The 24814-nt window shown below is 42.8% G+C and overlaps 1 protein-coding gene across 1 annotated transcript in view; it reads left to right on the plus strand.

Moving 5' to 3' along the window:
- Positions 1–24814, plus strand: part of SLC13A1 (solute carrier family 13 member 1) — a 94580-nt gene that overhangs the window by 66298 nt on the left and 3468 nt on the right. Inside the window, exons 13-16 of the mRNA XM_056573787.1 lie at positions 13142–13245; positions 16881–16990; positions 24105–24266; positions 24392–24529. Of these exons, the coding sequence (XP_056429762.1) occupies positions 13142–13245; positions 16881–16990; positions 24105–24266; positions 24392–24529 (514 nt within the window). The remainder of the gene's footprint in view (positions 1–13141; positions 13246–16880; positions 16991–24104; positions 24267–24391; positions 24530–24814) is intronic.

Consider the following 24814-nt stretch of genomic DNA (forward strand, 5'->3'; position numbering starts at 1 on the left):
GGTGGAGAAGTAAGCAGCCGACCCGAGAGCTGTGAGTGACTCAATTCTTGGCAGCGGATAAGGGTCCCTATGTGTGACATTGTTCAGCTTCCTGTAGTGGACACAAAAGCGGATAGTTCTGTCTTTTTTCTTGACCAAAACGAGGGGCGCCACCCACGGACGCTAACTCTCTTGAATGACGTCTGCCTCTTTCATGTCGGCCAGCATCATCTTGACAGTCCGATACATGCCTGGCGCAACCGGACGATGCCTTTCTTTAATAGGTGGGCTGTTGCAGGTGAGGAGTCTGTGTTGGATCATAGACAAATGTTCAAAGTCTGTGGGGTGTTTACTAAAAGCCTCGTGGTACCTTTTGGGGACGTTGATGACTCCCTCAACTTCATCTCTTACGGTATTATCGTCTCCCACTTGGAGTTGCGCCCACCAAGGCTCAGGAGGACTTGTACCGGATCCTTCAGCCACGTGGGCCGCACGCTGTCGGGCCATCTTGCATTCTGTTAGGATGTCCCTTGACTCTAGCAGATACAGCTGGGCGACTGGGGTGTATTTAGGTAATACAGTAACAACATCAGACAGATTGACTAACCGGACTGGGACTCTCCCATTGGTAACTGTGACAAGGCTTCTCACAGCTTGGACAAGGGGATGATCTTCCAATTGCATAGGCTCCAGCAGGGCTTGATAGTCCTTGTTCCTTACTCCAGGACATGCACGGCACCAGATGATGGTCTCTGTGTTGGGTTGCAAGGTCACCGACCTGATGTCTTGTACTCGTACTCTGCAGATTTCACCTTGCTTGTTGGCAAACTTCTGCTCCACCTGTAGAACTTTCAAGTGTCGCTGCGCAGCCCGCTGGCCTGAAGGAGTCTTATGGGGAAGACAGACATGCAAGGCATCTACTATTTCAGCAAAACAGTTTTTCATAATGATCATCCCCATTATAAACTCAGCAGACCCCTTATCTGACATATTATTTACAATCATTCCCTGCCCTCTAAGTACATGCTTTTCCAACTGAATGGTTGGCTCCCAATATCCATGTCTGGGTAATGGTTGCCCATTACCCGCCACTACTCTAAAGTCAACATCATGAGGCTCACACAATAAATAGTGTTGAGCGGCATAGGCCATATTCGAATTCGCGAATATTCGCGAATATATGGACGAATATTCGCCATATTCGCGAATATTCGCATATTCGTAATATCCTCGTTTGATTTTCGCATATGCGAATATTCGCGGGTGCGAAAATTAACATATGCGAAAATTCGCATATGTGAACATTTGCATATGCAAATTTTCGCATATGCGAAACTTCGCACACCGGTCTCACACAGTAGTATTAGAGCCTTCTTTACACCACACAAGCTGGAAGCAGAGAGGGATGATCACTGTGATGTGTACTGTGAAAAAAAAAAAAAAAAAAAAAGAATATTCGTAATTACGAATATATAGCGCATAGCGCTATATTCGCGAATATTCGCGAATTCGCGAATATGCGATATTCGCGAATAAAATTCGAATTGCGAATATTCGCGAGCAACACTAACAATAAACTAGCATCCCAGTGCTCATAAAAACATTATTGGGTATAGTAGACACTTGTGACCCTGTATCTATTAATGCCTCTAAAGTTACACCTTCTACAATAACTGTTACATAGGGCCAGGAGGCGACATAAAGTGAGAGTCCTGACTTAGGTCATTCTGAAGTTAGGACTGCTGGCTATTTTCCTGGGGGCCGGTCCTTGACCCCAGAGGGAATCCAGTTTGAACCCCAGCAGTGCATTGTCCAGTGGCCGTACTTGTTACAGTGAGTACAGAAGGGTCTTTTACTCCTAGAATACCTAGCGGGTGAAGGAGCACAGTAACTGAGATCACATGGGGCAGGAGTAGAAGAGGATTTTCTAGGCAAGGATTGCTCATGGGAGAGTGGAGCAGGCCGGGTGGCAAGCTCCCTGATAACCTTAGTCAATAGTTCAATGTCCTGTCTAATACTCTGTAGGTCTGAATCCATAGTGACTGACAGGGTTGCTTGGACTGCAGTCAGGACAGTTGAACTGGGCGGTATATGCCTAACCGCTCTCAAGGTCTCACCTGGCTTCTGTCACCTTTCATACAGCCGGAGACATACCTGGTACAGTCCTTCAAAGATCTGCTCTGCGGTCAACATCACAGAGGCTGGCCAGGTGCAGACTTCTTCTAACGCTGGTCCCAGTAGTTGTCCTGTGAGCAATTGCACCTGTTGATTAGGAGGGAAAGAGTAAAAGACAAAAACTCTGGATGCTTTCCTTGAAATCCCTCAGGGTGAAGAGGTCTCCATTGTAGGTAGGGAGGACAGGGTTCCCCACAAATACCGGTGCAGATGCTGGAATACCAGGACTGTTGATGTTGACTGCAGGCAGGGCTGGCAAGATTCTCCTGGCTGCTGGGGCAGGTGAGGACCTTGATGCTAGAGATAGAGGAGCATTGTCGCCTGGTTAATCTGGAGATCTGGGTTCTGACATCCTGTAGACTTTTTGAGTGCACTGTAACTTTAAGAAGAATTAAGTGCACTGTCACTTTAAGATGAATTGAGTGTGCTGTCGCTTTAAGATGCTGGTTGAGGTGCTGCAGCAGCCTAGTCTTGGCTGGTGGGAGCACTCTGGGGTGCTCCCCCTCTATTTTGCAGGTACCCGGAAATACTGTTGGGCACTAGGGGGTTAATGTGGCTAATTACCGGCACTGGAGACTGGATACTGATGGTATTTGCAGAGTCTGTGCTGCAGCAGGTGCTGGGTAGTAGACAACAGAGCCGGACACAGCCGCCGGAACCTCCAATATGGCTGCGCCCAGGGAACTTCCACTTTCGGTCCAGCCGGTAAAGTCTTCCCCCCCGTGCAACACAGGGCGGATCTTTGGTTCCTCCTCGCAACACTGAAGAGGCATCAATGCTGGGGACTGACCGACTGCACCCATGGGAAACACCGGACCAATTTAACCCTTTCAGGTACCGACCCCTTACACTGCACAGCAGCAAACAAAGGTCTTTCCTTCATCTCCCCCTCTTTTTCACAAGCGCCACTAGTAAAACACTTCTCAAAGTCCCGTACACTTTCTGGCGCAAACTTCTGTCACATCGGCATGCGATTTTTGCAAACAGCATTGGACACAGTTCAGACTAGGGAGGAGGACTTGTGGCATATGGCGCACACCCGTATCCTGTTCATGATGAAAAAAGTTGTGGTGTCAGCTCAACAATGTAGGGCAAATGTTGTAACCATGGGGGCAGATCTTATTAACCCCTTCTTGTAGTGACGCCAGGGCGTGGTTTAGCCTTAACCACCTGAAGGTAATAACGCTGGTCCTGGGCTAGGCACGGGGGCAATGAAGACACCAACGCCAAGTTACGGACAACGGTAGCTTTACTGAGGGTAGACAGGTGATACAGTCTTTGCAGTACAGTCAATATCCCAAGGAGGTGACCAGTGACACAGCGGGACCTCGCAGGCTTGCTGGGAATTGCAGTATGTAGAGACACTTAAGTCCAGGCCACAGTGAATATATAGAAGACTTGACTTAGGTCACTTGGGAGGGTCATCTGGTCAACAGTGCATCCTGGGTAATAATCACATGGTAACAGCTATTAATGAAACAGTACATTTTATTATACATCTTATGTACATAGGGGATAACACATAAAGGGGGCCCTGGGGACAGTGAGAGAATCTGCCTGCCAGGGCAAGAGAAGTACAGGGACACACCATCCTGTACTGGGCCACTACAGAGTCATGTCTGAGTGAAAGTATCATAGACTTTTACTGCATTTTTACACTGTGCTCTCAAATTTCTAAAGAAAGCCAAGCAGCGCTATCCTGTCCCTTTCCTATATTGGATTCAACCAGTATATCTCCCAACGTATGTTCCCTTTTATACGCCATTAGGGGGGGGACTCTAAAAATCAGGGATTTTTGGACAACCATCACATGTTATTGTCCAATGCTTCTGCAAAAATCTGTGAAATGTTGCCACTGTTGTGAAACAAATGGGACCCTATTAGTGTTTTCATTACATGTTGATCTATGTAAGAGGACACTCTGGTTTATCATCAGGGCTTTCTCTTTTTTAACCACTATGCTCTTGGGATAGCCCCTTGATAAAAAGTTATTGCACAAGGCAGACACCATATGTCTAGGACAGTGTTTACCAACCAGGGTGCCTCCAGATGTAGCAAAACTACAACTCCCAGCATGCCTTGACAGCCTTTGGCTTTCCAGGCATTCTGGGAGTTGTAGTTTTGCAACACCTGGAGGCAGCCTAGTTGGGAAAGACTGGTCTAGGATGATTTCTACAATATTTAAAGGGAATGTGTCAGCATTTTATTTTTTTAATAAATAGAATTCTATAAAGATAAAGTATATCATTTATATAGTTAGTTTTAGGACAATGTAGTTTTAATGTTATTTATTAATAAAGTGTGTACTGGGGCTGTCATTACTGGAGCCTCTTTGTGGTGTGTCACTTCACAACACCTACACAGTTGCTTTATGGCAGGCATAGGGCATAAGAAAGTTAAGACTGAGAGTGTCTCATAGAATAGCATTGACGTCTTACTGCACATGTGCAAAGCACAGGCTAGGTGAAAAGAAAGGGGGAGCCATCACCATTTTCTTAACCTTTTAACCTCTGAAGGACCCAGGACGTATGGGTACGTCCTGGGTCCCGGTCCTGTGATATAACGCAGGGTCACACGGTGACCCCGCATCATATCACGGTGGGCCCTGCGTCATAGTGAAGCCGGGACCCGCCGCTAATAGCGCGCAGCACTGATCGCGGTGCAGCGCGCTATTAACCCTTTAGCCGCGCGTTCAAAGCTGAGCTGAGGTATAATATTATACCGCGGCATCCCGAACAGCTGTAGCACAGGAGGAGGTCTCTTACCTTCCTTCCTGCAGTCCGATCGCCGAATGAATGCTTCAAGCCTGAGATCCAGTCTTGAGCATTCAATCGCCGAAAACACTGATTGATCCATTCCTATGGAGATGGATCAATCAGTGTAAAAGATCAGTTAATGCAATGTTATAGCCCACTATAGGAGCTATAATATTGGATAAGAAAAGTGTTAAAAAAAATCATTAACCCATTCAATTATCCCTTTCCCTAATAAAAGTTTGAATCACCCGGCATTTCCAAGAATAAAAAAAACACAGTGTAAATAAAAATAAAAATAAACATATGTGGTATTGCCGCGTGCGGAAATGTCCGATTTATAAAAAATATACTGCTTTTTAAACCGCATGTTCAATGATGTACACGCAAAAAAATTCCATAGTCCAAAATAGCGCGTTTTTGATCACTTTTTATACCACAAAAAAAGTGAATTAAAAGTGATCAAAAAGTCTGATCAGAACAAAAATGGTACAGCTAAAAACTTCAGATCACGGCGCATAAAACGTATACATTTTAAACGTATACATTTTCCTGCATGTATTCATGATTTTTTTCTGAAGTGATACTAAATCAAACCTATACAAGTAGGGTTTCATTTTAACCGCATTGACCTACAGAATAAAGATAAGGTGTTATTTTTTTCCGAAAAATGTACTGCGTAAAAACGGGTTCTTAAGGGGTTAAGGACGCCGGGCGAATGCATACACCCTGCATCCCGAGTCCTTAAGGACGTGGGGCGTATGCATATGCCCGTGGGAATTCCGGTCCCCGCCGCTAGCCGGTTGGGGACCGGACCGGAATGCCTGCTGAAATCATTCGGCAGGCATCCCGGCACATCGCCGAGGGGGGTCCTGAGACCCCCCCATGTCGGCGATCGCAGAAAATCGCATGTCAATTCAGACATGCGATTTTCTGCTATTCCAGGCTGATCGGGTCTCTGGTGACCCGATCACCCGGAAAATAGGGATGATCCGAGCTGTCAGTGACAGCCCTGATCATCCTGAGGGATAGAAGCGAGGTTGCAGTGCTGCGATATCCTCCTATCCCCTGCCATTGGTCAGAACTGACTCTGACCAATGGCAGGGCAGAACAGTGGGTTGCCCACCCCTGGATGTCGAGGGAAATGTGGGGAGAAGATGGAGGCCAGTACCTGGAGGAGAAGATGGCTGGGGACCCCCGATCATCGCTGGAGACTGCTGGATCCTAGCTCAGGTAGAGAAACCACGTTGGGGGGGGGGGGAGGAATGAAAGTGAAAGTAAAGTGATCTTTACTGTGGCAACCACTAGGAAGGACAAACTGCAACTCCCAGCATGCCAAGACAGCCAAAGGCTGTCTGGGAATGCAGGGAGTTGTAGTTTTGCAACATCTGGAGGGTCACAGTTTGGAGACCACTGTTACAGTGGTGCCCAAACGGTAGCCTTCCAGATGTTGCAAAACTACAACTCTCAGCATGCCTAGACTGCCCAGGCATGCTGGGAGTTGTAGTTCTGTAACATCTGTCCTTTCAGAGTTTGCAATTTTCTTGAAATTTTTTAAAATTGCTGCTCTACTTTGAAGCCCTCTATTTTTTCAAATTTTTGTCGTTCCTTGCCTCCTTTCTTGGTGAAAAATCCCAAAATTTCATGAAAATTTTGAAAATTTAGCATTTTTCTAACTTTAAAACTCTTTGCTTATAAGGAAAATGTATATTCCAAATAAATTATATATTGATTCACATATACAATATGTCTAGTTTATGTTTGCATCATAAAGTTGACATGTTTTTACTTTTGGACGACATTAGAGGGCTTTAAATTTCAGCAGCAATTTTCACATTTTTCACGAAAATTTCAATATTTTAATTTTTCAGGGACCAGTTCAGTTTGAAGTGGATTTGAGGGGCTTTCATGTTAGAAATACCCCATAAAGTACCCATTTATAAAAACTGCACCCCTCAAAGTATTCAAAATGACATTCAGAAAGTTTGTTAACCCTTTAGGTGTTTCACAGGAATAGCAGCAAAGTGAAGGAGAATATTCAAAATCTTAATTTTTCACACTTGCATGTTCTTGTAGATCCATTTTTTTATTTTTACAAGGGGTAAAAGGAGAGAAATCCCCCCCAAAATTTGTAACCCCATTTCTCTTGAGTAAGGAAATACCTCATATGTGGATGTAAAGTGCTCTGTGGGAACTAGAGGGCTCAGAAGGGAAAGAGCAACAATGTGATTTTGGAGAGTGAATTTTGCTGAAATGGTTTTTTGGGGGGGCATGTCGCATTTAGAAAGCCCCTATGGAGCCAAAACAGCAAAAAAAAAAAAAAAACACATGGCATACTAATTTGAAAACTACACCCCTCAAGGAGCATAAAAAGGGGTATAGTGAGCCTTAACACCCCACAGGTGTTTGACGTGTAAATGAAAAAAAAACATTTTTTCACTAAAATGTTAGTTTTTCCCAAAATTTTACATTTTTACAAGGGGTAATAGGAGTTGGACAGACTTAAAATGTTCACACTGCTATAAATGAGCTAACATGTAACACTGTTTTTATGTGGGAATTTGGGATGCAACTAGAGATGAGCAAATTTTTTGCTAAAATTTGATTCAGTCGATTTGCCAAATTTTCCGAAAAAAAATTGGTTTGGTCCGAATTTATTCACGGCGAATCACCAATAAAAACGTCTATTTCTGGCCTACAGAGAGCTTCAATAGGGGTGTTCTTGCTGTAACAAGCATAGGGAGTGTGCTGTGTTAGTGAAATAATACTGTTATTCAGTATGACATGCAGATTAGAGGCATCGCAGCAGAGCAGCACAATGACAGAGCCTGGAGTGGCATCAGTATGAGGAGACATATGGTGACTGAATGACAGTGTGGAGGTGGCGGCAGAAAGAGGAGACCATATAGTGGCTGAATAACAAAGCCTAAAGTTGGCAGCAACATGAGGAGACCATATAGTGGCTGAATGACACAGCCTGGAGGTGGCGGAAGCAAGAGGAGACTATATAGTTGCTGAATGACCCAGCCTGGAGGTGGCAACAGCCTGACGAGACCATAGCGCCTTGCAATTGAAAAGTTTAAAGATATTTTTTAACATTTAAATTGAAGATTTCAAATAGATAAACCCAGAAAGTTTTATTTAATGTACCAGCAGCAGGAGGAGACCATATGGCGGGACAGTGACACAGCCTGGAGGTGGCAGCAGCATGAGGAGACCATAATCTGGCACAATGACACAGCCTGGAGCCTGGCACACTACTGGCCGGGCAGGACAGCTTTTTACGGGCAAACTCAGCTAGTTGCAGCCACAAATCAAGTTTGACTGTTTAGAAGTCCAGTGGATCTTCAAGGTGTGTTGGCATGGTCATGTCAAGGTATGCCACCACCTACTGGTTCAGGTCCTGCTCCAGGTCTATCTACTGCTGATGAGTTGCTTCACTATGCGGGTGAAGAAAGCTACTCATCAGTGACTGTAGACTCAGGCTGCTGCTGATGGAGCTGGTACTGCTCCTGCCACCCCACCCCTACCTAGCGGCCATGGCAGTGGAAGGTGAGCACAGAGGGTCCCCCAAGTCAGACCTGGATGGACGATGACGCAAATAGACATCCGTCAACTGACTATGTAGGATGTCTCTCTAGTAGGTCAGTTTGTCCTCCCTCTCAGTGGGTGTAAAAAAGGCCTCTTCCAGTTCAGCCCCCACAGGGCTCATGTGGCCATGAGATGTAGGCACCACGTCTCCAGTGTGTTGTAGTAAATGAGGCAGTGGAATGACATCGTTCATCCCGTAATCCTGGCGACTGACTAATAATGTGGCTTCCTCAAAGGGCCTTAGCAAACGGCAGGTATCACGTATGAACTGTCACTGGTTGACACTAAAGTTACACAGGGGAGTCCCCCTATCCACTTGGATCATTAAGAAATTGATGATGGCTTTTCTCTGTTCATAAAGTTGGTCCAACATATTGAGGGTGGAATTCCAACGTGTGGAAACGTGGCAAATCAGACTATGTTGGGGGATACTGTTCTGACGCTGCAGTTCAAGGAGGGTGTGCTTTGCGGTGTACGAGTGGCTGAAGAGCATGCAAAGTTTCCTTCCATTGTTAGGATGTCTTGCAGATGGGGGGAACACATCTGGAACCGCTTGGCAACCAGATTGAACACATGCGCCATGCAGGGTGCATGGCTCAGGCTTCCTTGTCGCAGTGCAGACAAGATGTTCTTCCCCTTGTCGGTCACCATGGTTCCCATTTCCAGTTTTTGTGGAGTAAGCCCTGATTCGATTTATTGATGAATGACTTTTAGCAGTTCCTCCCCTGTGTGATTCTGTTCGCCAAGGCCAACCATGTGAAGAACAGCATGACACCACCGTGCCCTGCACACATGGTATGCTTCAGGGGCACTAAGACTTGTCTGTACAGTGGATGCTGAGGACACAATGGAGGATGAGGAGGCGGAGTCGTACACTGTTACAGGACCAATGGCCTGAGAGCGTGGAGGCAGAAGCGGCGTGACCTGACCAAGTTGCTGTTGTGGCTGTGCAGGAACCACATTTACCCAGTGGGCTGTAAAGGACATGTAATGTCCCTGACTGCTGTTACAGTTACGTTGGATGAGTGGGCGCATACTGTTGTCTCTTGGACGTGGCTTCGTCGATGGATTGCTAGTGGAATAACTGACTCAAAGTAGGAGGAGCAGGAGCATCTGGAGCAATAGATGGATATGACAGACAGCTCCCTTCAGCTGAGGTGGGGGATCCTTGGCTGGCTGAAACAGGGAGCGGCGTGCCACTGGGTGATGCAGCAGGCTGGAACACCGCATCAGAGCCTCGGTTCTCCCAAGCCGCTTTATGGTGATTCAGCATATGTTGATGCAGGACCGTGGTGCCAACGAGGTTAACCTCCTCCGGATGCTTGATGAAAAACTGCCACATTGCCGAGTCGCTGATTTTCTCCCCAACAGTTCGCACTGATTGACTGCTACTGCCGCATACTCCAGGAACCCCTGTTCCACTACCTGCCACGAAGCAGGTGGTCTAACTCTGGGACGTTTGGCTCCAGACTTCCCACTTCTGCCACCATGCTGACTGCCAAACATGCTACCACCTTGCTGGCTCAACTGCTGCCTCACGGGCAGCCTGCAACCCTCTTCTCCTTATGATGATGAAGCCCCTTCTGCAACCGGCTTCCAAGTGTGATGGGCTTCATCATCATCGAGTTGTGGCTGCACATCACTGATGTCCTCCTCAGGTTCCTCAACAGTGTCTGGTTCTGGAGCCTGAGCACTCGCAACACCACCTCCCACGCCACTCTCCTCATCACTACTTGCCTAGCCTAGCGGAGGAAGTGGTGGATGTCTACTCCACTTCTTGGCTGGACAGTAGATGCTGATTGTCCTCACTAAATAGTGGAGCTGAACCCACAGCATATGATACTTCTGTGGGGGAGGGAACAGCATAGGGCAGAGGCAATGGGAGGACAGGTAATGCTCCCAGGCCATGCCAACTGAGGGTTGTGTCTGAAGAACCCACCAACTGTTGACTGGGTGTGTCAGATGTCACTTGCGATGAAGTGGATGACCGAGTTAACCAATCGATGATGGCAGATGGGTGGCTGGTTGAGACACGACCAGTAGCTGATACCGGGAGCTCAGGCCTCTCGCTGCAACTTTTGCTGCCACTTGCCACTAGTCTGCTGTGACCTCTGCCCTCATCTGATGAATTAAGGCCTCTGCCACTCCTCTATGGATGTCCTGGCACTTCTCTGCCTGACATAATTAGTGCGTATATGAGGGGAAGACAATATGCTCCACTACGCTTAAAACCTTATTTGTCTAGAAGAGCAGCAGGTGTGTACTTTTGGCTGGCCTTTCACAGTAACTAGGCCCTTAAAACTTTAACAGGAACAAAATGGTACACCACGTAGATGTATGTACGTGGTATGCACTTATGAGGGAAGTACAATACACTCCACTGCACTTAAAACAGTATTTGTCTACAACAGCAGCAGGTGTGTACTTTTGGCTGGACTTTCACAGTAACTAGGTCCTTAGGACTTTAACAGGAACAAAATGGTACACCACGTAGATGTACATACGTGGTATGTAGTTATGAGGGGAGTACAATACTTTCCACTACAATTAAAACAGTATTTGTCTACAACGCCAGCAGGTGTGTACTTTTGGCTGGCCTTTCGCAGTAACTAGGTCCTTAGGACTATAACAGGAACAAAATGATACATCACGTAGATTTACGTATGTGGTATGCACTTATGAGGGGAGTACAATACTCTCCACTACACTTAAAACAGTATTTGTCTACAACACCAGCAGGTGTGTACTTTTGGATGGCCTTTCACAGTAACTAAGCCGTTAAAACTTTAACAGGAACAAAATGGTACACCATGTAGATGTACGTACGTGGTATGCACTGATGAGGGGAGTACAATACGATCCACTACGCTTAAAACAGTATTTGTCTACAACACCAGCAGGTGTGTACTTTTGGCTGGCCTTTCACCATAACTAGGCTCTTAGGACTATAACAGGAACAAAATGGTACACCACATAGAATTACGTAGGCGGTATGCACTTATTAGGGGAGTACATTATGCTCCACTACACTTAAAACAGTATTTGTCTACAACACCAGCAGGTGTGTTCTTTTGGCTGGCCTTTCACAGTAACTAGGCCCTTAGGATTATAACAGGATCAAAATCGTACACCACCTATGTACGCACAGGTTACACTTAATAGAAGACCATACACTCTGCTAAGCAACCTGCATTAGGCACTAATAGCAGGTGATTATGGCATTTAGTGCTCTGTTCACCCTAACTGGCTGGCTACTATTAGCTTTTCAGTTGTTGTACACACCAGTGCTGCAGCACACAGTCGCTGTGTAGTACACCCAAATTACACTTTATCTCTCAATCTCTCTGCCTTCCCTATCAGTGCTTCTAGGCTGGATTTGGGCTTGAGGTGAATACCTGCTGGAAAAATGCTTTTCTGTGCAACACACACTGCTCTCTGTCCCTCTCTCTCTGCAATAAAACGCTGATGTGACTGGCCGCAAGATGGCTGACAATTATATAGGGCTATGACATCACAGGGGTGGCTGGCTGCTGATAGGCTGCATGCTGCATGTGCTTCAGGGTCATCCCGCCTACCCAGCTTTCCACCTTCCCAGAGTTCCTTGCCCCATGTCCTGACATGTGCAGCCGCCATCTTAGATGCCCTGGAGCCTGGACCGCACTAAATGGAGTTTAATGAAGTGATATCGAATCGCAGCGAAATTCGGATTCATTGCAAAGCTAATTTTTCCTGAAATTCGTAACGAATTCCTCAGATTCGATTAATTCATCCCTAGATGCTACTCTTCCTAAAACCTAAAATTTATTTAATATACAGAAAGGTGCAACACATATTTGGAAAGAATTATCCATAACAAGGACAAATAGACAAAATTTCTCAAAAACAACCACAATGGGCAAAATACTGCCAGAAGGTTGGGTTATCTACCCACACCATCAATATGGTCATACAACAATTATTCCCCTGGGGTGTAGTGGTATAGTCTATAAAAAATAACCTATACTACGCCCAGTTGTGTGGGTGGCTCCAAGGCACAGCAATCCTGTGACATCACAACCTATTTCCCTCCTTAAATATGTGGTTTATCAGGGGATATTAAATAGGACAGAAACATGCAACATAATGTAGAACATTGACATTAACACAAAATACCCAATAATGTCATGCACAAGAATTGTTTCCAATCGGTAAAGATTAGTCAGAAAAGCTGTGTGAGATATTCAAGAAGGAAGACAGGATAAGCGGTGACAAGTTTCCCTCACAGTCAAGCAGGTCCCTGAAGTCCAGTGGATTTCAGGGTCCTGCTTGAGTGAGAGAAGGAAACTTTTTGAACTGAGGATCAACATTTTTAGGTAAAAAAAATTGCCTTTCAGCTAACATTCAGGAGATCTGCTAGACATTTTTTTATTCATGAAAAGTTAGAAGATGGTGATACATAAAATTCCATTTTATGAAAATTTGTCATTCTCCCTTGTGTTAATATAAAAAACTATTTTTTTTTTCTATAAAGAAGACACATTGCAGATCAATTCTACTAATGGTGAAAAAGTGCCTAACTAAATGTTATTATTATGTTATTTGATAACATTTATTCCCCTATTTCCTACATCTATCCCAAATCCATCATCTCTCTTTATTTCTAGGTACAAGGGCTATGCTACCGATTCAACAGCTGCTTTGCTTATAGGAATTCTTTTTTTTATCATCCCTGCATATCCCATGAGAAGAAAAACTACTGACAAAATCAGTTGAGTATTTTCTGTACCATTTACTGGTAAACTGCTTTGCATTCATGGTTATTGTTGCATCTATTGCATTTAGACAGAACACATATTCATGAATGTCTTCAATTAAGACAATTTGTCACAATTTCCAAAACAAATAAGGGAAAATTATTTATGGTGCTGATAATTTTATGTCTTTGTTCGAAATCATTTTGGTTATAGGTAATCTATGCCTTTAAATTTTAGAGTACATATACCTAAACAATAAAACTGCAAAAACTTTCCAATATACTTTATTTGCATAGTTTGTACTTAAAGGGAATGCACCATCTCGATTTATTTTACCGTTGCACTCCGACAAGAATGGCCGTCTAACTCTCTTTTTTTTAATTTCTTTTTTAGTTTGACAGCCATATTTTTGACGGGGCGCAATGGGCAACAGCGGGTCCAGATGGACCCCATTATAGTCAATGGGGTCTGTCCGGCGCCACTGTTTTTCAGCGGGAGTAGCAGGAGAAAAAGACGGCGCAAGCAGTATTTTTTCTCCCGCCTTTCTCCACAGCAGTCCCGACGGCTGTCACACTACCGTTTGACAATGGTAGTATGAAAGTGACAAGAAGAGGCCAGAGCAGCGTGGGACCTGGCTCTGAGGTAAAAATGTGTGTTCCCCCACGTGTGACTCTCCAGTTGTTGTAGAACTATAGCTCCCATCATGTCCTTCTGTCTTTGCATGATGGGAGTTGTAGTTTCAACAGCTGGAAAGTCACAGTGGCAAAGTTCATGTGGGGGCACAGTGGCATAATTAAGTCTGGGGGCACAGTGGCATAATTAATTCTGGGGCACAGTGGCATAATTAATTCTGGGGCACAGTGGCATAATTAAGTCTGGGGACACAGTAGCATAATTAATTCTGGGGCACAGTGGCATAATTAATTCTGGGGGCACAGTGGCATAATTAAGTCTGGGGCACAGTGGCATAATTAATTCTGAGGCACAGTGGCATAATTAAGTCTGGGGGCACAGAGGCATAATTAAGTCTTGGGGCACAGAGGCATAATTAAGTCTGGGGGCACAGTGGCATCATTCATTGTGGGGGCAGCGTGTGGCAGAAATATTGCAGTGGAATAGCGTGTGGCAATATTGCAAGGGAATAATGTGTGGCAGTAATATACCAGTGTATAGTATGTGGCAGTAATATACCAGGGGCCTAGTGTGTGGCAGTATTATATTCAGGAGGTACTGTGTGTGGCTGAATTATTTTCAGGGGCACAGTTCTGGGAAGTATTATGTTCAGGGGTACAGTGTGTGGCAGTAATATACCAGGGGCACAGTGTGTAGCAGTTTTATATTCAGGGGCACAGTGTGTGGCAGTTTTATATTCAGGGACACAGTGTGTGGCAGTATTATACCAGAGGCCCAGTGTTTGGCAGTATTATATTCAGGGCGTGCAGCGTGTGGCAGTATTATACCAGAGGCCCAGTGTTTGGCAGTATTATATTCAGGGCGTGCAGTGTGTGGCAGAATTATATTCAGGTTGCACAGTTTGTGGCAGTATTACAGTATATTCAGGGGATACAGTCTTTGACAGTAATATACCAGGGGCCCAGTGTGTGGGAGTAATATACCTGAGGCTCAGTGTGTGGCATTATTATATTCAGAGGGTACAGTGTGCGGCAGTATTCAGGTCATACATCCGTCACACTTCAGTCGCACGTTTGCTATTTCCTTCATGGCACTCAGGCCCCTAGGTGTGAACCAGGCCTTAGCGTTCAGCTTTATTGGATGGCAGACATGAATAAGTGGAGCCTCACTAAAAATAGTTGAGTACCCCTGGGCTATAGACACAAAATGAAAGACAATAACAGCAGGTTGACCCCTGGTAATGAGTTCATCATTCAGGATACAAGTACAAAACGATTTTTCATAATGTATCAACCCCTGAAAAATGGATGAATGTGTCTAAACAAACACATGACATTCCCCAAATCTAGGCTTAAAGTGCATCTGTCACTTAACTATGCCACTGTGCCCTCAGAATTGATTATACCATGGTGCCCCCAGAATTAATTATGCCACTGTACCCACAGACTTAATTATGCCACTGTGCTCCCAGACTTAATTATGCCACTGTGCCCCAGAATTAATTATACCACTGTGCCACCAGACTTAATTATGCTACTATGCCCCCAGAATTAAGGATCCCTGTGCCCCCAGAATTAAGGATGACACTATGCCCCCACAACTTTGCCACTGTGACTTTCCAGCTGTTGCAAACTACAACTCCCATCATGCAAAGACAGAAGGACATAATGGTAGCTATAGTTCTACAACAACTGGAGAGTCACATGTGGGGGAACACACATTTTTACCTCAGAGCCAGGTCCCACGCTGCTCCGCTGCTCTGGCCTCTTCTTGTCAGGCCTGGCCAGAGCAGATGATGCAGGCAGCGCTAATCGCGCCACCTGCATTAGAGGAGAAGCACGGCCGGGCAGGGACACAGCGTTCACTTGCTCCGGCCGCAGCTATTCATTTGTATTGGTGTATTAAAGACACCTGTATGAATGAATAAGGAGGAGAGCTGGTTGGCAGTCATGATGACTGGCGGCCACGGTCCGGATCTGGACCGCAGTCCGCTAGTTGAGTGCCACTGCTATAGCCCATAACAATATTTACTGCATTTCTCATATAGCACCAACATATTCCACAGCAATTTAGAGGGACATTACTGACATTAGTCCTTGTACCCAATTGGGCCTACAATCTAAATTCCAAGTTAAAGGGAAACTGACAGGAGGATCACCTGCACCAACCTGAATATACAGAATTATAGTGTGGGTGACCCTTTTTTAAATGTTGTTCACCTGACCAAAATCCAGCCAGCAGTTCTGGAGATATGACTATAAATGTATTTATGCTAATTTGCAGAAACTAGCAATGGGGGATATATAATTGCTGTTTTATCAATGATAATGCCACCATCTCCCTCCCATCCAGCCTGCTCCTTCATCACTATTCATCTCCTCCTGCTGCCATCTGTATGACAAGTTGGCAATACACAAGTGATGATGTAGAAGTGGAATATCGATGAAAAGGCAGGTTGAATGGCTCCCGCTGCCGCCGATTCTCTTCTTCTGCTGCTGCCACTGCATCGTCCGCTCCCTGCCCCACTCCTGCAGGCAAGTAAGCTGCCTGCCACCATTCCCCCGCTCTGCCTGGACTACTATGAGTGGGCAGAGCGGGGAAACTGAACTTTAACCCCCCCCAAATCTGCTTTGGTCGGTCAGTCTCATACAGGAACGCCCTCGGTCCTTAAGTACCGGGACGCGAGGGCGTCCGCCTATGCCCTCGGTCCCTAATAGGTGAATATATTACAAGCTCTGGAAAAATTAAAACTGAGCTGTTTATTGTTTACTATGGGCAAAATAAAATAGTTTTTGGTTTCAGACATGTTGATAAATCTGGGCCAGTATGTTTGTTGTGTGCATAGGATCAGTCGCCACAAAAAGAAACATTTTTTAATGAAGACTACTTTCAAAGTTATTTTATTTTTTATTTTAGATGCATTGGAGTACCAAAATGGTTATAAATATAAGATAAAAAGATCTAAAGAGGTATCAAGCAAATACATTTATTCTTTTGTATTGTATTTCTGTCATAGATTCTTTTGATTATGCCCCACTAATTACATGGAAGGAATTTCAAGCCTGCATGCCATGGGATATTGGAATTCTTGTTGGTGGTGGATTTGCACTGGCTGAAGGATGTGAGGTAAAAAAAAATTTTTTTTAAATTCATACACCAGACCGCTAAATAAAATTTATATCACAGACCCCTGAATAAATTCATACCCAAGACCCCTAAATAAATTCATACCCCACACCCCTAAATAAATTCAGACCCCTAAATAAATTCATACCCCAGACGCCTAAATAAATTCATACTCTTGATCTCTACATTAATTCGGAACCCAGGCCGTTACAATTATTCATACTCTAGACCCATAAAAAATTTATACCCCAAATTAATTGATACCCTAGACCGTTAAATAAATGAATACCACAAACATCTGAATAAATTTGGACATTAGACCCCGGAATAAATGTATTCCCCAAATCCCTAAATACATTCATACTTCAGACCCCTAAATAAATGTATACCCCAGACCCAACAAAGCAGGACTCCAACCATCAGCCCTGCCACATAGCAAAACTTCCCACTCCAGCCCCATCTCATAGCAGAACTCCCCCCCCCCTTCGACACCCTCCCTTATACATTAATAGCAGCATTACCCCTCTCTACCACACACACACACACACACACACACACAGCAAGAGCTTTAATTCTAGTCCCCCCTACATAGCAGGACTGCCCTCTCATGTTGTCCCCCCCCCCCCCTCCATGGCAGAACTTTTCCCTCCTGACTTCTCCTCTCAACCAGTACAAGTATGGGATATGGCCTGTTTCCAATAAAAAGCTATATTAAGAACTAAATCAAACATTTTCCTCCTACTTACAGAAAAAGAAAAAAAAATCATGATGTTATTCCTGTGTAGAAAACTTTTCAGCAATTCCTCCCTTAGGCTCTTCCTTTTATTTGATCCTATTTGGTCTTGTAGCACAAAGGCACAAAGAGTTTTAGCTCACCTGCTCCATGAAGCTGCCCACGTCTTGTCTGCATGGACAACATCTTCACTAAGTGTATCTGCAATTCAGTGCACTGTAGTACAAATCTGCACTTTTTGCAGGGATTCACTCCACACCTTTAAAATCCCTAACATCAAAGGCATGTAATGGCATCTGTAGGAGAACTAATGATATTTTGAATAGTAGTTGCTCTCCGAAACACTATTCTGCAACCATGGTCCAGAATGGAATCAAGATTGGGAACCCTCTAGGAGTATGTATATAAATCCCCATTGGTTAAAAATTGAGGATGTAACAAAGGGGGTAAGCTCCGAAATAAGAGAATTTTGGGAAATAAACAAAAGCACAGCTGATACTCTGATAGTATGGGATACACTATAAGCTTTCTTGAGGGGGCTTCTCATTAGGAATATCGCCAGGTTTAAAAGGAAATGTAAGGAGAAGGAAAACGTGATACTGGGGAAAATAGCGGCAGCCGAAAGCATATATGACATTAATCCTAACTCGGAGAACTGGGATCATCTTAAAAAGCTGCAAGACCTGTACAGAAAAATTGCCCTAGAGAAGGCTCAACACGCTATTTTTTTCAGGAAACAGAGACAATATGTTGAAACAGGTAAACCAAACAAAACACTCATGGGAATTATTAATCAGAAAGGGAAAAAAACAATTATTGGGATAAAAAATAAAGAGGGTAGGGAATGTACTAAACAGGAGGAAATAACAAGTGTGGCAACCCAATTTTACCAGGACTTATACTCGAGGGAAAGCTTTGTGTCAGATGATGAAATTGACATTTTTTTGAAGAAAATAGGGCTCCCTAGTATCAGCGAGGAAGAAAAGGTGAAAATGGGGGAAGAGATTAGTATAGGAGAAATGGAATCTACCCTAAAGTCCTTTGTACATAACTCCGCCCCGGGCTCGGATGGTCTGGTCTTTGAAGTTTATAAATGTTTTGGGGGTGTGCTACTGCCATACCTTTTAGAGGTTTATAATGAATCCTTGAGTAGGGGGGAGTTATCCCCAACTATGGCTTAAGCCATCATTGTACTGATTCCTAAGAAAGGTAGGGAAAGTGGCGTAATGGATGATTTTAGGCCAATTTCACTCCTAAACACAGACCAGAAAATTTTAGCTAAAATTTGGGCCAGGCGCTTGCAACGAGTGATGGATAAGCTAATAGGGAAGGAACAGAAAGGATTTATGCAGGGAAGAAATATCTATAATAATATAAGAAGAGTTTTTCTTAATATGCAGGCAAGGGGGGAGGGTGGCTCCCACTCCATCCTGTCTCTTGACGCTCAAAAAGCATTTGACAGGGTGGAGTGGGGCTTCCTCTTTAAAATAATAGAACATCTTGGAGAAGGCTTCTTTAAAATAATAGAACATCTTGGAGAAGGCTTCTTACAGGGGCTTAGGGCCCTATATAGATCCCCCAAAGCCAAAGTTAATATTAATAATATTTCCCGGGAGGTAGTGACGCTGCAGAGAGGAACTAGGCAGAGATGCCCCCTATCACCGCTCCTCTTCTCCCTCTTCATTGAACCACTCGCGCAGTTGATTAGATCTTCCAGCTTGTTTGATGGGTTTGGTGTCGAGGGAGAGGAGGAGAAAGTACTGCTTTATGCAGAGAATGTTGTATTGTTTGTCACAGATCCAGGAAGAAAGCTTGTTAGCATTATTGACTTCATAAAGGATTTTGGTAAATATTCTGGCTTTCAGATAAACTGGAATAAATCAGGATTATTAATGTTGTCAGGTGATAGCCAGGGCTGCCAGAGAGTGATACATGTTTTGCAGGAAAATTAGGCCCTGGAATACCTAGGAATTAAGATTTCGAGAAATATAGAAGAGTTTGCCCAGTTGAATATTACCCCATTGAGACAGAAAGTAAGAAACAAAATTCAAATATGGAAAAAGTTGCGTATGAATATGGCTGAAAGAATTACTCTGATAAAGACAATTATTTTCCCTATGGTTTTGCATGTGATTAGAGCAGCACCAGTTTGGTTAGGGGAACACCATTTTAATAAAATACAGAGTGAGATTAATGATTTTTTATGGGATGGGAAACAAACACGGATGAAACACACATTTCTGAGTCCTCCTTTGAGTAGTGGTGGTTTGGGTATACCAAATATGCAACTGTATTATATAGCGGCACAAATTGAATACATGATAAAGGAAGATGATGTTTTAAAAGTTTTTTTTTCTAAATTAGGTATTAGGGGGGATAGCACTTTGGAGTTAATTGAAGGGGGAAGATGTATGCACAGGGGAAAAAATCCCCACTTGTAATATGTTTAATAAAGTATGGAGATTCACGAGACGTTTATTAGGGATTAAGGGTAGTATGCACTACACACTAATGTGGGGTAATGGAAATTTTCCAGAAATGATGAAACTAAAGGAATATGTTAACTGGGAAAGAAATAGGGTTATTAGAGTTAAAGATTTTGTGATAGAAAGCACGCTAAAAGAGTGGAAAACATTCAATAGGGAATTTAGTATTAGTCAGAGCGAATACTTTTCATACTTACAAATCAAAAGCGCTTTTGAGAAGGAGAAGAACAACCCTAGATGGGCAATAAATAGACATGAGTTAATTGAATATATGTTTGGGCTTTGGTCCTCCTCGACAAAGGTATTAGGTAACTTATATAAGGGCCTAGTTAGATTTTCCGTTGAAAAATTTCCTCCAAAGAGTAGGGATAAATGGAAGCAAGTAGTAGGTCAGATCGATGGGGAAGAATGGAGGGAAGTATTCATAAATATTTCCCAATCATCTCTCAATATGAACCATAAAACCTCTATCATAAAGCTGATACATAGGATCCCATATACGCCAGGGTTCTTGTATAAGATAGGAAAAAGACTTGACTCTAAATGCCCGAAATGTAATATGGAAGGTGCGGATTTGTCACATATGGTGTGGAGCTGCCCAAAACTGCTTTCCTTTTGGACAGGGGTATACAATATGGTAGAAACGAAATTGGGTACTAAGATAAGCTTTGATATTAAAACGGCCATTCTAGGGATAGGACTTAGGGTGCCGTGCAAGAACAGTGTTCTGATAAAGGCTTTCGGATTAGCTAGAGTAATTATTCTTAGGAGATGGTTTGCTCCCCAGGGCCCATGTTGGGTTGAGTGGCAGAGGGAAGTTCAACAAATGAGAAGATTTGAAGCTATTTACTATCAGGGAAAAAAGTTAGGTCAAAAAGTTGAAAACGAGTGGAAGAAATGGGATGGGGCATCCTAGCTGGTAGTGGGTGGGGGGACAGGGGTGTGGGTGGGATTATTTATATTGTGTAAAGCGAATTTTGAAATGCATTATTGTAATTTTGTAATTTGAAATAAAATATAAAAAAAAAAAAAAAAAAAAAAAGATTGGGAACCATGTGTAAAACTGGGAGATCTGTTCTTATGGCTACTAAATTCCAGTAGTAAAGTGGCAATAGGGACCTTGAGTTAAAAAATGTTTAAAGATTTATTGTTATGAATCAATGTGAAGCGATCCTTTTTTACAATATTTTTGGCTCCAGATATCCAATCAATGTGTCTTTTCTTGGAAAAAAAAGACAATTGTTAATTTTGTTTGATAAATTATGGCTGTTATTGAGTTTTGGTGTCAGTTTCCCAAAAGGGATATATTTGTAAAAAAAAAAAATTTAACTTGGCATATTATAACATGTTTCGCATAGTAGGTTTACGGAAAGTGTACCAGTGGCTCCTTTGGTCTTATATTACAATTAACACATACAACAAATTTATAGAGAAATCTTCTCTATGTGTTTCAGGAGATCACCCATTTCTCCTCCTCCTTCCTATCCTATGTGTCTAAGTAACTATGGGTGGAGTTACTCCCCTCTTACCTGACGCAAAATGTATAAAGCCACGCTCCTTGAGTAAGTCCCACCCCTCTATGTAATGCTCAGAGCTTCAAAAATAGTCAGATAGCTGATAGGGATATTAACCCCTTAAGGACGCAGGACGTAAATGTACGTCCTGGTGAGGTGGTACTTAACGCACCAGGACGTACATTTACGTCCTAAGCATAACCGCGGGCATCGGAGCGATGCCCGTGTCATGCGCGGCTGATCGCAGCCAGGGACCCGCCGGCAATGGCCGACGCCCGCGATCTCGCGGGCGTCCGCCATTAACCCCTCAGGTGCCGGGATCAATACAGATCCCGGCATCTGCGGCAGTTCGCGATTTAAATGAACGATCGGGTCGCCCACAGCGCTGCTGCGGGGATCCGATCATTCAGAACGCCGGACGGAGGTCCCCTCTCCTTCCTCCGTCCGGCTCCCGGCGTCTCCTGCTCTGGTTTGTGATCGAGCAGACCAGAGCAGGAGATGACCGATAATACTGATCTGTTCTATGTCCTACACATAGAACAGATCAGTATTAGCAATCATGGTATTGCTATGAATAGTCCCCTATGGGGACTATTCAAGTGTAAAAAAAAAAAATTAAAAAAATGTAAAAGTAACAGTAAAAAAAAGTTAAAAATCCCCTCCCCAATAAAAAAGTAAAACGTCCGTTTTTTCCTATTTTACCCCCAAAAAGCGTAGAAAAACATTTTTATAGACATATTTGGTATCGCCGCGTGCGTAAATGTCCGAACTATTAAAATAAAATGTTAATGATCACGTACGGTGAACGGTGTGAACGAAAAAAAAAAAAAAAGTCCCAAATTCCTACTTTTTGAATACATTTTATTTAAAAAAATTAAAAAAATGTATTAAAAGTTTTTTATATACTAATGTGGTATCAAAAAAAAGTACAGATCATGGCGCAAAAAATGAGCCCCCATACCGCCACTTATACGGAAAAATAAAAAAGTTAGAGGTCATCAAAATAAAGGGATTATAAACGTACTAATTTGGTTAAAAAGTTTGTGATTTTTTTTAAGCGCAACAATAATATAAAAGTATATAATAATGGGTATCATTTTAATCGTATTGACCCTCAGAATAAAAAACACATGTCATTTTTACCATAAATTGTACGGCGTGAAAACAAAACCTTCCAAAATTAGCAAAATTGCGTTTTTCGTTTTAATTTCCCCACAAAAATAGTGTTTTTTGGTTGCGCCATACATTTTATGATATAATGAGTGATGTCATTACAAAGGACAACTGGTCGCGCAAAAAACAAGCCCTCATACTAGTCTGTGGATGAAAATATAAAAGTTATGATTTTTAGAAGGCGAGGAGGAAAAAATGAAAACGTAAAAATTAAGGCCAAAATGGGCTGAGTCCTTAAGGGGTTAAATTACAGATCAAATTATATATGTCTGTTTTTGGGTGCTTGCAAAGTTATAAAATCAAGTTTTCCTTCTAAGTCCATAAGTCCGAGAGGTGGTGTTGTGCTGCACCATGCACACCCCATTCCCTACCACTCTCTGTATGATTGAGGTACACTGTTTGTGCTTCCAGCACGGAGTCTTGCACATCAGTCAAGCAGGGAGAGGTGGGAAAGGGAAGAGGCATGCTGCTGCAGCTCAGCTCCACCTATGTGGCACTTTAGCTGGGAAGGAAAACATGATATTATAACAGTCAACAGCTAAAGACAGATATCATTTGTTTTTTCTACCTATTATTTATCTGCATATGCCTACAGCCCTAAGCATGACATATAGCTAAAAAATTAACTGATGTACATGAACCCCTATGTTCTGAATTTTAAAACTGTAACAAACAGGTTATCTCTTGATTTCTTTTTTAGTTTTAGTCTTCCTTTAAGATTTAACCGTCCATATATAGACACATTTATAAAAATGTGCAAAATATGAGGGCAAATTTCTGACATACGCTTTCACTTCGCAAGCGTCTACCACAGAAAGCTAAATTTTCTACAACATTCTGCCAGCCAGCAAAAATCAAATCAAACCAAGAATACATTTTAGAAGGCTCTGTATAAAGGGTAAATGTTAAAGATATAACCGCTTATTTATTGTGCTACATTTTGATATTTCAATTCTTATGGACCAAATAAGCAAGCTTTGTTGTTCAAATGGTAAACTGCACACTGACTGTCAATGTCATTATTTACATCTACAACATCTTACATCTACCACAGTAGTGCACCTAAATTCCTGTAATATATATATATATATATATATATATACATATATATATACATATATATATATATATATATATATATATATATATATATACATATATTTATTTTTAAGATATATAGAATGATGGTCTCCTATGCCCTATTTTAGGTCTCTGGACTGTCCCAATGGATAGGAAACAAGATGACTCCACTTGGCTCTTTCCCTATATGGATTATTGTGCTCATTGCTTGCATAATTGTGACCTCGGTGACTGAAGTAGCTAGCAATCCTGCAACAATCACAATATTCCTACCTATCTTAGCACCACTGGTGAGTAACCCGTATTTGCAAAATAAATGATTTAATTAAATGTACATACTGTACGAGAAAGATTTACCCATCTAAAACTTAAATGATGAAATGTTAATGATTATTTTTTTATTTGTTTTATACAGGCTGAAGCAATAAATGTGAATCCACTCTATATTCTCATCCCTACAACTCTTTGCACATCTTTCGCATTCCTTCTTCCAGTCGCAAACCCACCAAATGCTATTGTCTTTTCTTATGGTCATCTACAGGTCATGGATATGGTAAGTGGATGTTTCCTTTAATGCATCATGGACGCCACTGACATAAATATCTTAACACTAAAATGTACAAAAATATAATGTGTTCCATGATGTGAATATGAAAACAAAAAACAGTGATATCAGCACTAGTAAGTTTATTGTGAAATGTAAGAAACATTTTATGTTACAGTAAAGATATCATAGAACATATTTTTTGGGACTGCCCCTTCATCTCACAAATGTCAGTTATTATCAGTAAATTTAAGTCATGTGCTAGATGTTTTTGAAGTGTTAACTTATCAGATG

Source organism: Hyla sarda, chromosome 4 (assembly GCF_029499605.1).
Source record: "Hyla sarda isolate aHylSar1 chromosome 4, aHylSar1.hap1, whole genome shotgun sequence".
NCBI lineage: Eukaryota > Metazoa > Chordata > Amphibia > Anura > Hylidae > Hyla > Hyla sarda.